Here is a 16,308-nt window from a genome sequence, read left to right as displayed (position 1 = left end):
ACCCTAGTTTAATAAAAATAAAATAATTTACAAAGGTTAAACTTTTTAAAGTTATTTTATGGAATATACTACATACATACCAGACATATACTTCAATGATTAAAGAAAATTTCTCATTTAACTAAAAACAGGAAGACAATTGACACATTTTCTGAATAAAACTGAACTTGTAAAATTTGCAGGGCAGGAATAGCGATGCAGACATAGAGAACAGACCCTGGACACAGTATGAGGAAGGAGAGAGTAGGACAAATTTGAGAGAGTAGCGCTGAAACACATATCACCATATGTAAAATAGACAGCTAACAGGAAGCTGCTGTATAATACAGGGCTGCCCTGATGGCTCAGACTAAAGAATCCACCTGCAATGCGGGAGAGTTGGGTTCAGGCTCCGGGTTGGGTAGATCCCCGGGAGAAGTGAAAAGCTCCCCACTCTAGTATTCTTGCCTGGAGAATCCCCATGGACAGAAGAGCCTGGCAGGCTACAGTCCATGCAGTCACAGAGAGTCGGGCATGACTGGGCGACTAAGCACACAGCATGCACTGTATAATGCAGGGAGCTCAAGCAGTGCTCTGTGACAACCAAGAGGGGTGGGACGGGGCGGGCATGGCAGGGAGGGTTAAGAGGGAGGGGACACACGTATGTATACTTATGGCTGAGTCACATTGTTGTATGGCAGAAGCAGACACAATATTGTAAAGCAAATATTATCCTTCAATTAAAAATAAAAAAATATAGGGCAAAAAATCTTTAAAAACTTTTAAATTGACTCTAGCACAGTGTTTTCATAGAGTTTTGACAAATCATCGTAAGGTACTTTTGTTGATGAACACAACTTAGATGGAGAAGAAACATTTGAAAATGTTAATTACAGATGGAAATCTTTGGCTTAGTCATTTGCAATATCTTCCTTCCCTGATATGTACAAAATATAAAAGTACCTTTTGATTCCAAATGTTTGCTTGATTACTGATTAATATAGTTTTCTATACCTTATGTATAATTGGAACTAAATGAAAATCCTTAGTATGATTTATATAACAGAAATCTTTGCAATAATATTTTCTCTAGGATGAAATATATTTACACTTTAAATTTATTAATGCTTATAATCTCAGATAACCCAATGCCATAAAATGTTCTGTTTTGTGAAATATTCTCTTAATTCAATTCAGTAAATTATCTGGAAAATTAAGCTCCTCTGAGTTTGGATTTTGTTTAAAACTGGAGTTATTTTGGTCAGTGTATTAAGTTTTAATTGCTGCTTTAACCAATATCAATCCCAAAGAAAGCAAATGCCAAAGAATGTTCAATTGCTAATTCACTTCAGTCGTGTCCAACTCTGTGCAACCCCATAGACGGCAGCCCACCAGGCTCCCCCGTCCCTGAAATTCTCCAGGCAAGAATACTGGAGTTGGTTGCCATTGCCTTCTCCAATGCATGAAAGTGAAAAAAGAAGGTGAAGTCGCTCAGTCTTGTCCGACTCTTAGCGACCCCATGGATTGCAGCCTAACAGGCTCCTCTTTCCATGGGATTTTCCAAGCAAGAGTACTGGAGTGGGGTGCCATTGCCTTCTCCGAAGAATGTTCAAAGTACAACACTATTGCACTCATATAACACCCAGAGCCAGACATCCTGGAATGTGAGGTCAAGTGGGCCTTAGAAAGCATCACTATGAACAAAGAGAGTGGAGGTGATGGAATTCCAGTTGAGCTATTTCAAATCCTGAAAGATGATGCTGCGAAAGTGATGCACTCAATATGCCAGCAAATTTGGAAAACTCAGCAGTGGCCACAGGACTGGAAAATGGCAGTTTTCATTCCAATCCCAAAGAATGCTCAAACTACCGCACAATTGCACTCATCTCACACGCTAGTAAAGTCATGCTCAAAATTCTCCAAGCCAGGCTTCAGCAATACGTGAACCTTGAACTTCCAGATGTTCAAGCTGGTATTAGAAAAGGCAGAGGAACCAAAGATCAAATTGCCAACATCCGCTGGATCATGGAAAAAGCAAGAGAGTTCCAGAAAAACATCTATTTCTGCTTTATTGACTATGCCAAAGCCTTTGACTGTGTGGATCACAATAAACTGTGGAAAATCCTGAAAGAGATGGGAATACCAGACCAACTGACCTGCCTCTTGAGAAACCTATATGCAGGTCAGGAAGCAACAGTTAGAAGTGGACATGGAACAACAGACTGGTTCCAAATAGGAAAAGGAGTACGTCAAGGCTGTATATTGTCACCCTGCTTATTTAACTTATATGCAGAGTACATCATGAGAAATGTTGGGCTGGAAGAAGCACAAGCTGGAATCAAGATTGTTGGAGAAATATCAATAACCTCAAATATGCAGATTACATCATTCTTCTGGCAGAAAGTGAAGAGGAAATAAAAAGCCTCTTGATGAAAATGAAAGAGGAGAGTGAAAAAGTTGGCTTAAAGCTCAACATTCAGAAAACGAAGATCATGGCATCTGGTCCCATCACTTCATATGAAATAGATGGAGAAACAGTGTCAGACTTGTTTTGGGCTCCAGAATTACTGCAGATGGTAATTGCAGCCATGAAATTGGAAGATGCTTACTCCTTGGAAGAAAAGTTATGACCAACCTAGATAGCATATTGAAAAGCAGAGAAATTACTTTGCCTACAAACGTCCATCTAGTCAAGGCTATGGTTTTTCCAGTGGTCATGTATGGATGTGAGATTTGGACTGTGAAGAAAGCTGAGTGCTGAAGAATTGATGCTTTTGAACTGTGGTGTTGGAGAAGACTCTTGAGAGTCCCTTGGACTGCAAGGAGATCCAACCAGTCCATTCTGAAGGAGATCAGCCATGGGTGTTGTCTGGAAGGAATGATGCTAATGCTGAAACTCCAGGACTTTGGCCACCTCATGCGAAGAGTTGACTCATTGGAAAAGACTCTGATGCTGGGAGGAGTTGGGGGCAGGAGGAGAAGGGGATGACAGAGGATAAGATGGCTGGATGGCATCACCGACTCAATGGACATGAGTTTGAGTGAACTCAGGGAGATGGTGAAGGACAGAGAGGCCTGGTGTGCTGCAATTCATGGGATCGCAAAGAGTCAGACATGACTGAGCAACTGAACTGAACTGAACATGCTAGCAAAGTAATGCTCAAAATTCTCCAAGCTAGGCTTCAACAGAATGTGAACTTTGAACTTCCAGGTGTTCAAGCTAGATTTATAAAAGGTAGAGGATCCAGAGATTAAATTGCCAACATCCACTGGATCATTGAAAAAGCAAGAGCGTTCCAGAAAAACATCTACTTCTGCTTTATTGACTATTTCTGTCGATCACAAAATACTCTGGAAAATTCTTCAAGAGATGGCAATACCAGACTATCTGACCTGCCTCCTGAGACATCTATATGAAGGTCAAGAAGCAACAGTTAGAAATGGACATGGAACAACAGACTGGTTCTAAATTGGGAAAGGAGCACTTCAAAGTTGTATATTGTTATCCTGATTATTTAACTTATATGCAGATATATCATGCAAAATGCCAGGCTGGATAAAGAATAAGCTGGAAGCAAGATTTCCTAGAGAAATATCAATGACCTCAGATATGCAGAGGACACCACCCTTGTTGCATAAAGCAAAGAAAAACCAAAGAGCCTGTTGATGAAAGTGAAAGAGGAGAGTGAAAAAGTTGGCTTAAAACTCAACATTCAGAAAACTAAGATCATGCCATCCGGTCTCATCATTTCATGGCAAGTAGATGGGGAAACAATGGGAACAGTGAGAGACTTTATATTTTGGGGCTCCAAAAACACTGCAGATGGTGACTGTAGCCATGAAATTAAAAGATGCTTGCTCCTTGGAAGAAAAGCTAAGACCAACTTAGCATACTGAAAAATAGAGACATTACTTTGCCAACAGAGGTCCATCTAGTCACGGCTATGGTTTTTCCAGTAGTCATGTATGAATGTTAGTTAGATTACAAAGAAAGCTGAACACCAAAGAATTGATGCTTTTGAACTGTGGTGTTGGAGAAGACTCTTGAGAGTGCCTTGGATGGCGAGGAGATCAAACCAGTCAATCCTAAAGTAGATCAGTTCAGTTCAGTTCAGTAGCTAAGTCCTGTCCAACTCTTTGCGACCCCATGAACCACAGCACACAAGGCCTCCCTGTCCATCACCAACTCCCAGAGGTTACCCAAACTCATGTTCATTGAGTTGCTGATGCCATCCAACCATCTCATCCTCTGTCTTCCCCTTCTCCTCCTGCCCTCAATCTTTCCCAACATCAGGATCTTTTCAAATGAGTCAGCTCTTGACATCAGGTGGCCAAAATATTGGAGTTTCAGCGTCAACATCAGTCCTTCCAATGAACATCCAGGACTGATCTCCTTTAGGATGGACTGGTTGGATCGCCTTTGAGTCCAAGGGACTCTCAAGAGTCTTTTCCAACACCATGGTTCAAAAGCATCAATTCTTTGGCACTCAGCTTTCTTTATAGTCCAACTCTCACATATATACATGACTACTGGAAAAACCATAGCCTTGACTAGATGGACCTTTGTTGACAAAGTAATGTCTCTGCTTTTCAATATACTATCTAGGTTGGTCATAACTTTCCTTCCAAAGAGTAAGCGTCTTTTAATTTCATGGCTGCAATCACCATCTGCCGTGATTTTGGAGCCCAGAAAAATAAAGTCAGCCACTGTTTCCACAGTTTCCCCATCTATTTGCCATGAAGTAACGGGACCAGATGCCATGATCTTAGTTTTCTGAGCTTTAAGCCAACTTTTACACTCTCCTTTTTCACTTTCATCAAGAGGCTCTTGAGTTCTTCTTCACTCTCTGCCATAAGGGTGGTGTCATCTGCATATCTGAGGTTAAAGTAGATCAGTCCTGAATATTCATTGCAAGGAGTGATGCTGAAGCAAAACTCCAATACTTTGACCACCTGATGCAAAGAACTGACTCCTTGGAAAAGACCCTGATGCTGGGAAAGATTGAAGGCAGGAGGAGAAGGGGATGACAGAGAATGAGATGGTTGTATGGAATCACCAACTTGATGGACATGAGTTTGAGCATGCTTCAGAAGCTGGTGATGGACACAGAAGCCTGGCATGTTTCAGTCCATGGGATCATAAAGAATCGGACATGACTGATTGACTGAACTGAACCAACTGCCATTAAATTAATGGTTTAAAACAACCCAAATTTGTTATCTTAAAGTATTGGAGGTCAGATAGCCAAAATGTGTCTTGCTAGGCTATCAAGGTGTCAAAAGGACAGAGATCCTTTGTATGCCATATGGAGAATCTTTTCCTTGTCCTTTCCAGCTTCTAGAGACTACATTCCTTGACTGTTGTCACTCCATCATTTTCAAAGCTAGCAGCACAGTATCTTCAAATCTTTCTCCAATCTGATTCTTCCTTCTTCTTCCACTTAAAAGTTAACTTGTTTTTATACTGAGCCTACTAAAATAATCAATGATAATCTCATCTCAAGATCAGTTAATTAGCAGGTTCCATCTGCAACTTTAACTCCCTTTTGCCAAGTAGTCTAACATACTTATAGATCTCAGGGATTAAGACATGGATATCTTTGGAGAACTACCTCCAGCCACTAAAAAAACTGAAGTTGTTTCCTTTTATGATCTATATTTTTGATTTTCAAGCATTTGTAGTTCATTTTCAGTTTGATACCTTACCATAAACACTATCCCTAGAGGATTAGAGGACAAATTTTATTTCTGAATAGAATTGATAAGTTTTTGTGTTAAAAATTCATCAGTGTCTTTCCACGGTGGGGAGATATTATATGATGCCCCAAATCTTAGATTTTTACACATTGTCCACTTTATGAAGAAGATTGGTTAGGGCCATACTATAAAATTCCATGGCAAATGAATGCCTACCAGGGAGAGATTTTTCCTACCATCTCTCTTTGGGCTATACAGATTATGCTGTAAATGTCAGAATTGGCTTTCTACAATTCAGTTTGAAAAGTTTCCCTTCCATAGTACTGAAATTTAACAACCAGTGAGCCAAATAGCAAACTAAAACTTAACAGACAAAAGGGTTAGTCACTCAGTCGTGTCCAACTCTTTGTGATCCCATGGACTATAGCCCACCAGGCTCTTCTGTCCATGAAACTCTCCAGGCAAGAATACTGGAGTGGGCTGTCCTTTCCAATAGCATTCAAAACAATTTTAGTATTTACTTAATAAAATACCACCATATTGTAGAAGATTTTATAATATTTGTTGTAATACTGCATTTCCTATTTGTCATTTTCAACCTGAAACAAGAAGAACGAGTTTAAGATTCAGTCCACGTTGAATTTATATAGTTCAATTATGCTTAAAATCAGACATTTCTCTCTAAACTCATATCTTTATAAGATCTAGAAGGAATGCAATGTGGAATGAATTATGGTTATAGAATAACTCTGAAATAAAGGTATTTTAGTCTAACATTTTCAGTGTACCATAAATGGCTATTTGGGAAAGACTAAGGTTAAAAATATTTTTGTAAACACTGATTTACTTGAGATAGGTGTTTTGGTTCTCAGGAAAAAGTATCTCCATGTGGTTTTTCTGATATAATCACTTCGGTCTTATATTTAGAGAACAATTATTTTACCTAACTAAAATTTAGGATTTCCATCCAGTAGGTGAAGATGCATACATTAGAGGATACTGTAACAACATTAATAGTAGTTAATAATTTCTTACACTTCATAAACCAGAAAATATATGGATCTAGACTCAGGCAGATCTGGATTCACATCCCAGACCTGTCATTAATGACTTATGTGGCTGTGTACCTCAGTTTTCTCATCTGTAACTATCAAGAATAATGTAACCCTTCTAAGATTCAATGAGGATTAACTATAAGTAAAATATGGGTGCTTAGCATAGGTACATGGAGAAAGAAATGGCAACCCACTCCAGTACTCTTGCCTGGCGAATCCCATGGACAGAGGAGCCTGGCTGGCCATAGTCTGTGGGGTCGCAGAGAGTTGGACATGACTGAAGTGGCTAAGCAAGGAAGCATAGGTACAAGTATTTTATTTGACTCAATGAGTGATAGCAATCTTTGAAGTCAAAAATTCTTCCTCTATATTCTGTGGGTCAGTGGAAAGCTGGTGAAAAGTGTTAACAAATGTGGATAAAGAATATGGTTAAATTTTCATATATGTGTATGGTAGAGAAATTAGTCCTGAACTAGTCTTTTCATCATGCTGCTGCTGCTAAGTCGCTTCAGTCATGTCTGACTCTGTGCGACCCCATAGATGGCAGCCCACCAGGCTCCCCCGTCCCTGGGATTCTCCAGGCAAGAACACTGGAGTGGGTTGCCATTTCCTTCTCCAATGCATGAAAGTGAAAAGTGAAAGTGAAGTCGTTCAGTCGTGTCTGACTCCTAGCGACCCCATGGACTACAGGCTACCAGGCTCCTCCATCCATGGGATTTTCCAGGCAGAAGTACTGGAGTGGGTTGCCATTGCCTTCTCCTAATCAGTGAGTAGGTTTATTTAATAACATTTGGAAAAAAATTCTATATCTTTCAAAATGTCTTCTCCTTTCTCTATACACTTTCTTCCTGGTCTTCAATTACTCATTTGATATTAGGCAATAAAACATAGAGAATAAGTTTATTTCAATCTTTATTTTCAATGATTCCTTTCAAAATTAATACTAAAAATGAATTTTATCATAAACTTTCAATGTTTTATTTCAATTGAGGCTCAGCACACTTTGTTTCCTTTATCTCTGTGACTTTAGTTTGTATAATTTCTACAGACTTTTCTACTGTGCTCTCTAGCAAAAACATCAAGTGATTTATTTTTATTCTAAATATATTTCATTTTCATTTTACATTTCATTCTTTTAGAAGTTTTATATCTCCTCCAATATTTTGCATATTTTCCTCATTATATACATCATTAACTGTATCAACATATTTTATATACTTATTTCAGAGTCTTCCTCTGACAGTTCCAACATCTGTGTCATCTTGTTTGTCCTTTCTGTGTCCCGTGGAGCCATATCTCATTTTGTTCTCCTCTTATTTAAATCTTGCATCACCACCAGAACTACTGCAAGCAAATGTTTATGGCTTGAAAGTGAAAGTGAAAGTCGCTCAGTAGTGTCCAACTCTTTGCCATCCCATGGACTATACAGCCCATGGAATTCTCCAGGCCAGAATACTTGAGTGGATAGCCATTCCCTTCTCCAGGAGTTCTTCCCAACCCAGGAATCGGACTGGGGTCTCCTGCATTGCAGGCAGATTCTTTACCAACCGAGCTATAAGGTTTGTGGCTTGGTAGTCATCAAAAGATGAATGGATAAATGCATGCATACATAACACCATGGAATATTATTCAGTAAAGAAATGCACTATCTCAAGCTATGAAAATACAGGGATGAATCTTAATACTGTATGTGAAAGAAAGCAGTTTATAAAGGCTGAATGTTGTATGATTCCAATTACATTAAATTTGAGAAAAAGCAAAACTCAAGTAATGATTAAAAAAAATCAGTGATTCACACCAAGTTTTCAGGGGAAGAGGGAGATGATTTACTAGGTGAAACACAGGAGATAGTGCAGCGTGGTGACACTATTCTTAAGAGAGTGCAATGATGCATGCATGACACAGTGCGTGTGTAAAATCCATAGACTTTACTGCAGGGAGAGTGTTGTTCCCTTCTTTATGGGATCTTTCTGACCTGGGGATTGAACTAAGGTTTCCTGCATTGTGGGAAGGTTCTTTTCCATCTGAGCCACCAGGGAAGCCCAATCATTAATATACGTACATTTAAAACATCATTTAGGAGGTCAAGGGAATCTCAGGAAAGAATGCAGAATGTAATAAAACCATCTAGCTGACTTATAAAAATATGAAAAAAATTTAATGAAGAGGATGGGAAAAATGAGCTAACCTAATTAAATCTGTAAATGGAGTATATAAGTACTATATGCTGCTTAGTAAAGCTGTTTCCCACAGGAGTGTGAATGAGTAACTGATACTGCTATATGGATGTACTGGAATTGAACAGCTAAATAAATGTGCAGTAGATGTTGAATCCAGGTTTCTCACTGTTGGAGAGGGAAGTTATAGATAAGGAAGAAGAGTTTACAATGATCCATCCCTGGTGGCTCAGATGGTAGAGTCTGTCTGCAATGTGGGAGACCTGGCTTTGATCCCTGGGTCAGGAAGATCCCCTGGAGAAGGAAATGGCTACCCACTCCAGTATTCTTGCCTGGAAAATCCTTTGGACAAGGGAGCCTGGTGGGCTACAACCCATGGGGTTGCAAAGAGTCAGACACAACTGAGAGACTATCACCTACACATATATGTTAATGAATCAGAGCAGGAGACATCATATGAACTCATGTTTGACCTGGCATAAGAATGGTTAAATACAGAATTACCTTTTTCCAGTGGTCAGGTATGGATGTGAGAGTTGGACTATAAAGAAAGGTGAGTGGCAAAGAATTGATGCTTTTGAATTGTGGTGTTGGAGAAGACTCTTGAGAGTTCCTTGGACTGCAAGGAGATCCAACCGGTCCATCCTAAAGGAGATCAGTCCTGGGTGTTCATTGGAAGGACTGATGCTGAAGCTGAAACTCCAATACTTTGGCCACCTGATGCGAAGAGCTGACACATATGAAAAGACCCTGATGCTGGGAAAGATTGAGGGCAGGAGGAGACGGGGATGACAAAGGATGAGATGGTTGGATGGCATAACTGACTCAATGGACGTAGGTTTGGGTAGACTCCGGGAGTTAGTGATGGATAGGGAGACCTGGCGTGCTGCAGTTCATGGGGTCGCAAAGAGTCGGACACACCTGAGCAACTGAATTGAACTGAATATACAGGACACTACACACATGAGCTTTAAGGAATAAAAAAATAAAAGAACCTTTAAGGAAGAAAAAAGTAAGAAAATACAAGGTTGAATTGTGTGATTGAAAGATTAGTTATGCTTATTTTTCACGGATTGATCTTTGGATTATTGCATAGGGATAATGATGATGCTTGAAGAAATGTACTGATGTCTTTACATTCACTGTGAATTGGAACTATAAAGAAAAACATTGATTTTTGTAGCCAGTGTATTAGGAATTTAATCATTATGTTTCTTACCTTGGAGAATTTATCTAACTCAGCTTTTTGTCTCCTTAAGGCAAACTTCTACTGTCCTCCTCTACTACAAACATCTGTTTTATTTTGGAAATGTGTACTATGGCATATGTTCATTTTCTTTTTCTAAGTCATAACTTAGTGTCTCTTCATAAATTATTAATTAAATTTATGTACACAAAGTCCCAGTTACACTGTAATGCCATATTGCTGCCTTGCAAGTGTGAAGGTCACTACTCAGCTCTTCTGCCACCATGGATTATCTCTTCTATGGTGACAGATTTGCACTTCTCCACCCCAGGCTTTCACATTTACTTCTCATGAGTCATTATATCCAGGATTAAAGGCTTGGTCTGTGTCCTAGTCAGTTCAGCTTGCTAAAACCAATATAGCATAGACTGAGAATCTTAAACAGCAAGCATTTATTTCTCACAGTGCCGAGAAGCAGATCCAGTGTCTGGTGAGAGCCCACATCCTGGTTTGCAGATCATTCTTGCTGAATCTTCACATGATGAAAAACAGAGAGAGGGAGGCTAGCACTCTTGTGTCTCTTCTCATAAGTGAGTGAGTGAAAGTCGGTCAGTCATATCCAACTCTTTGCAGCCCTGTGACCTATACAGTCCATGGAATTCTCTAGGTCAGAATACTGGAGTGGGTAGCCTTTCCCTTCTCCAGGGGAATCTTCCCAACCTAGGGATCAAACCCAGATCTCCAGCATTGCAGGTGAATTGTTTACCAGTTGAGCCAAAGGGCTAATCCCATCTTTGAGGTTTATATCCTCATAACCTAATTACTTCCCAAAGGCCCCACTTCAAGTACCATCACACTGGGGATTAGGCTTCAACATATGAATTTTAGAGGGACACATTCAATCCATAACACTCCTTCCCCACCAAAACTGACATTTTTCTTACATGCAAAATATACTCATTCTCTCCCAATAGCCCCCAAAGTCTTAACATGTTGCAGTATCAATTCTAAAGTTCAAAGTCTCATCTAAATATCTAAATCAGATATGGGTTAAACAGTGATTCATCACAAGGCAAAAATCTCCAGCTGTGAACCTATGAAACCAAATTTCCATTCCAAAAGGGAGAAATAGGAAGGAAGAGGTAACTGGTCCCAAGCAAGTATCAAATTTTTTTTTTTTTTTTTTTTTTCTGGGAAAGGAGCCAATTTATGAAATTAAATAAAGTCCACGGAGGGAGTGAAGACCACGGGTGAGGGCACCTCCACCCTGACCGGCCCAGCACAGCTGGAGCTCGGCACACAGCGCATCCCTGCCTTTCACCCCCTCCCCAGAGGGGGCGTCAAGTGGGCCAGGCCCCCAGCCCTGGAGCCTAGAGGGGGGCAGAAGTCGGAGAAGTAGGGATGCTGCAGGGCCTCCTCCGCCGAGATGCACTGGACCGGGTTACACTTGAGCAGGTTCTGCAGCAGGTCCCTCCCTGTGGCGTTGAGCTTGGGCACGACGTTCACCAGGGACGTTGTGGCCGGGTACATCGGGTAGGGCTTATAGTCTGGCAGCTTGGTCATGGCGGGCCACTGCTCCTCGGTTGGCGTGCCCAGGAGTCGGAAGATCCTCTTCAGCTGGTCGTCTACATCATTGCCAGGAAAGAGGAGCCGCCCAGCGTTGGCCAGCTCTGTGAAGATGCAGCCGGCTGACCACATGTCGATGGACGTGGAGTACAGCTTGGCCCCAAAGAGGACATCGGGTGGGCGGTACCACAGCGTGACGACCTCAGCTGAGTAACAGCGAGCGGGGATCCCAAAGGTGCGAGCCAAACCGAAATCAGCCAGTTTCAGCTCCCCATTCCTGTTGATGAGCAGGTTCTGAGGCTTCAGGTCCCTGTGCAGCACGTTTCGGCTGTGACAGAAGCCCAGGCCTTTCAGCAGCTGGAAGAGGAATGACTTCACAATTTCAGGATCTAGGTCACCATTGTAGCTGTCGAAATACTTCTTAAGGTCCTGGTCGCAGAACTCAAAACCTGGCAAAGCAAATTCCCTTAGATCTTGAGGCTCAAAAATAATCTTCTTTGACTCATTGCTCCTCCTTTTGGACCTCGTGGGGTAGTAATGTCACTCCCATGGCTCAGGCTGGTACTACACAAGTCTTGATGCTCTTCACTGACACTGCTGGTGTCAAGACAGCTGTTGTGCCCCCAGGGTTGCCCCAACCCCATGGCTTCTGTTGGAAGCCTTGGCAATAGACCGGAGGATCTCTGAATCACCTTTGGGACCTTCTTCCATTTTCTTGAAGGATAGCACACATTCACAGCCTGCCTTCATTCTGTCCTGTTTCCTGTTTCATGCATGCAGCTAAGTTGCTTCAGTCATTTCCAACTCTTTGCAACCCTATGAACTGTAGCCTGCCAAGCTCCTCTGTCCATAGGATTCTCCAGCTGCCATGATTTCTGATGGTATAATCCCATCTCTGTTCCTGCTGCCTGTTGAGATGCTCTTTAAATCTGTGATTAAGTCTCGATAGTGTGCTCCTTTTCCTTCTGACACCTTACCAGAGCTGCTTTTAAAATTTCCTTACTGACTTTCTAGGCTGCATCTCAAAACTCTTCCAGCTTCTATTCATTCGCCAGTTTCAAAGCCACTCTGACATTTTTTTTAGGTATTGTTACATCAACACCCCACTTCCAGGTACCAGTTTCTGTCTTAGTCAGTATAGGCTGCTATAAAACAAATATACCGTAGATTACATTGCTTAAATTACATTTATTTCTCACAATTCTGGAGGCTAGGAAGTCCAAGATCAAGGTGTCAGCAGATCCAGTGTCTAGTGAGAGCCCACTTCAGTGGTTGCATTATTATATCCTCTCATGGTGAAGACCAGAGAGAAAGAAAGCAAGCACTTTTGTGTCTGTTCTCATAAGGGCACTAACCACATGACGAGGGATCCACCCTCATAATTTAAGTATCTTCCAAAGCTCTCACCTCCAACACCATTAACACCAGAGATTAGGTTTTAACATGTGGATTCTGTGGGACCACAAGCATCCAATTCATGGCAGTTAGGGTACAAAAACTTTAGGCTAAGTCTGTGTCAAAAGCAGCTGAACTAAATGACTACATCTGGGATTGAAGCAATAAAATATAATACTGCAGTAAATTTTACTACACATGCATATTTTAAGGTTATTTGACTCATTCTCCTATACATTCTTTATAATCAGCCTTATGTTATTGGTGGTAAAAATCTGGCTGTCAAGATTTTATCAGATATAGATGATTGTAACTTTAAGTCTAACTGTTCATAGCATCAGTCAGTGTGATGATGATCTTCAAGGTTGACAAAAATCAAAGTTCAAGGGGAAACATATGATAGATGTGATTTATATGATATTTCATTGGGATTCTTAGCCATTTTGTAAAGGATATGGACAGTGTCGATCAAGAAATAGCTCTACATAAAATTGTTCACAAGTCCCATCTCAACACTTTCTGAGAATATTTTTGATCTTCGACTGAAACACTTTAGATTGCTGTATTCCCCCACCCCACTCTTTCTATCCTCCTCATAGGAAAGTCTTCTCTTAGAATGAGTAAAGGCCCTAAGGCAAGAGTAATGGACAGAACCAAAACAGGGAAGTTCTTGTTAGTTTTAGCAAGATGTATGTTCTAATACACTCATGCTCTCACCTGCTTTTTTTTTTTTTAAACGTATAGGAATAGGAATGAGTAGAAATGAATTTCATCCAGGAACACAGTTAAATATGCCACATTTTATTTCTTCCTATGCTACTGGACCCATTCAACAAGAATATAGGATTTTAAATGGGTAAAGCAGTCACCCATTATTTGTTGCCAATAGTGACCGTCGAGTAAGCCCTGTAGAGGTGAACATGTTAAAGCATTGTTAGTGGAGGGGTGAGAATGTACATCTGACTGGAAAACACTGAAGAAAGAGTGGTATTAGAGACAGAACTACAGCCAAAATTTTCAAGTAGTTTGTTGTCAGATGGGGCAACTCCAGTAAAAGTATATGGGACTGACAGAGGTTAGTTAGGTTGTTCTAACAAAAGCTGAGAGATTGAGTGAAAGTTGTTCAGTTGTGTCCTATTCTTTGCAACCCATGGACTATATAGTCCATGGAATTCTCCAGGCCAGAATACTGGAGTGGGTAGCCTTTCCCTTCTCCAGGGGCTCTTCCCAACCTAGGGATCAAACCCAGGTCTCCTGCATTACAGGTGGATTCTTTACCAGCTGAGCCACCAGGGAAGCCCCTTACAGAAGTTACTTGAGCATATATTTGGTCTCATATACTAAAGCTGAAGTACATCCTGGTCACGGTTTGTTTTTTTTTTTAATGTTTAATTATAGCAGATTACCAATTAACTAAAAATACTTCCACTGGAATTATTCTGGGTACATAATGTCACATGTAAATTGTTTAGTTTATTCATACCCTTCTTTATTTACTCATTTAAGGGGCAGGGATAAAGTTTTCTTTCACTCTATACTTCATTTATAGTCTCCAGTATGGTGATCATCACAAAGTATGGTGTCAAAACCATTATTTGCTCTTCCTTTTAACTCTAGGTCTAAGAGGAGCCGAAGCTAAGAGGACTTCTGTTAACAGGCATCTGAAGAACCTGAAGCAATTGCAAAACATAGGAAGAGATATAAGCCTGATAGCCAAGAAATGGAAAGAAGTGACTCAATGGGCATGGAGCTAACCTTCCAGGTAGACTCTTGGAGGAATACTACGATGAAAAGGGAGGGAAGACCTCAACAGAGGGAAGCGTCTTTTGCTTGTATCCTATTCTGTGGTAACAGAGGACTGAAGACTGAGTCAGCAACATTAGTATTAATATTTTAAGAAAGAGTGTTTCAGTCAAAGGAAGGGGTACTTCCCAGAATATTTTCATTCTTTCACCTAATATAAGCCTGATTCTAATCTAATCTTCACTGTTAGTGTTGTTAGTGATAAAGCATTTCATGACACTTAGAAGACAGTCTTTTTTCTCCCCAAGGATATAATTCAGTCAGGACTAACAAACAATAAAGAGATTTTTCTTTCATTTGGTGTTTTAGTTATAAAAAAGAAAGGCCAACCTCAGCTGTTCAGAAGTACCCAAGTGCTGAAGGGAATTGTCAGAGCGATGGTGGCAGCTGAGTTGGACTTAGTCCGGGAGGACTCCATGTTGCTAATTCCCTGAGTAATTTGTTCTCTCCTTGCAAAAACCTAGAGTTTCTTGCCTCCTGCTTGAAATTTAGTCTTAGTGTCTCTAATCCCCCTGGTTCTTAAAATACACATTTTTTAATTGCTGAACAACAAAAGTACCTACAGTTGGCAGAACAACTTTGGGACAATTTCCAAACAATGTTTTTTAAAAAAACAATTTATCCAAATTTGTTTGAGATTTCAATTATATTGTCTTATTTTCCTGATTCACTGGAGTTAGTCCAATTTACTGATTACCCTTTCCCGCACACTATTTCTCTTAAAATTGGAGTAAGGCCTATTTGAATGCCAGTGAGAGGGAGTGAAAAGAAAGTACATTCTAAACAGGAGAAATAAAGTAGGGAAGATTGAGTAGCACTAAATCTAGATTTTAGGCGTTGGCATGGCAACGCCAATGGCAGGCTCTGAGTGTGCTGTGGGAGAAACCCTGAGGGCATCAGAGAGAGTGGAGAATAAAAACTCCTAAGAGAGAAAAGACGAATGGAGAATACAATGTACGGGTTTATAGTAGGTAGTAAGGAGTTTTGCCAAGTCTGATTCTAATGACTAGGATATGCCATCCATTAGCATATTGATTCAACAAAAACATGAACTTTTCCATGTGCTAGACACAAAGCTAAACATTGAGAATACAAACTGATTTTAAAGTAACTTTTTATTTCAAAGTAAGAACAATTTAGCTAAGAAATATAATATTCTTAACTAATGTCAAATTATAAATTTGCTATCACTGCTACTTTTGTCTTAGAAACATCTTTCTCTTAAGATGTTCATTGTGTATTGTCCACTAGTTGTTTCCATACTGGTATCAGTTTCACTGTTTCATTAGCATATCCATTCATTTATTCACAGATTTAATTTCTATTCATTAATAGAAATGAATTAGAGACTCCACAGTAAAACACACACACACACACACACACACACATTGTCTCTACATTACTTTATGTAATCCCATCAGTAGCTTACAATAAGCTAGAAAAGACAAAG

General features: G+C 40.2%; 1 protein-coding gene across 1 annotated transcript; it reads right to left on the bottom strand.

Moving 5' to 3' along the window:
* Positions 1-11,285: 11,285 nt before the first annotated feature.
* Positions 11,286-12,410, bottom strand: LOC102399061 (cyclin-dependent-like kinase 5). The gene is made up of 2 exons (XM_044946382.2): positions 12,353-12,410; positions 11,286-12,109 (listed from the first exon to the last, which is right to left on the bottom strand). Exons 1-2 carry the CDS (start codon positions 12,408-12,410, stop codon positions 11,412-11,414), a joined length of 756 nt encoding a protein of 251 aa, XP_044802317.2. The 3' UTR covers positions 11,286-11,411.
* Positions 12,411-16,308: the final 3,898 nt, after the last annotated feature.

This window comes from Bubalus bubalis, chromosome 8, assembly GCF_019923935.1.
Source record: "Bubalus bubalis isolate 160015118507 breed Murrah chromosome 8, NDDB_SH_1, whole genome shotgun sequence".
Lineage (NCBI taxonomy): Eukaryota > Metazoa > Chordata > Mammalia > Artiodactyla > Bovidae > Bubalus > Bubalus bubalis.
This window is presented reverse-complemented; position numbering and strand designations above follow the sequence as displayed.

Coding starts and splice junctions, on each gene's coding strand:
- LOC102399061 (XM_044946382.2), bottom strand. CDS start 12,410: ATGAAGGCAGGCTGTGAATGTGTGCTATCCTTCAAGAAAATGGAAGAA. Junction 12,110..12,352: donor AATGGAAGAAGGTCCCAAAG/GTGATTCAGAGA, acceptor TTGCTTTGCCAG/GTTTTGAGTTCTGCGACCAG.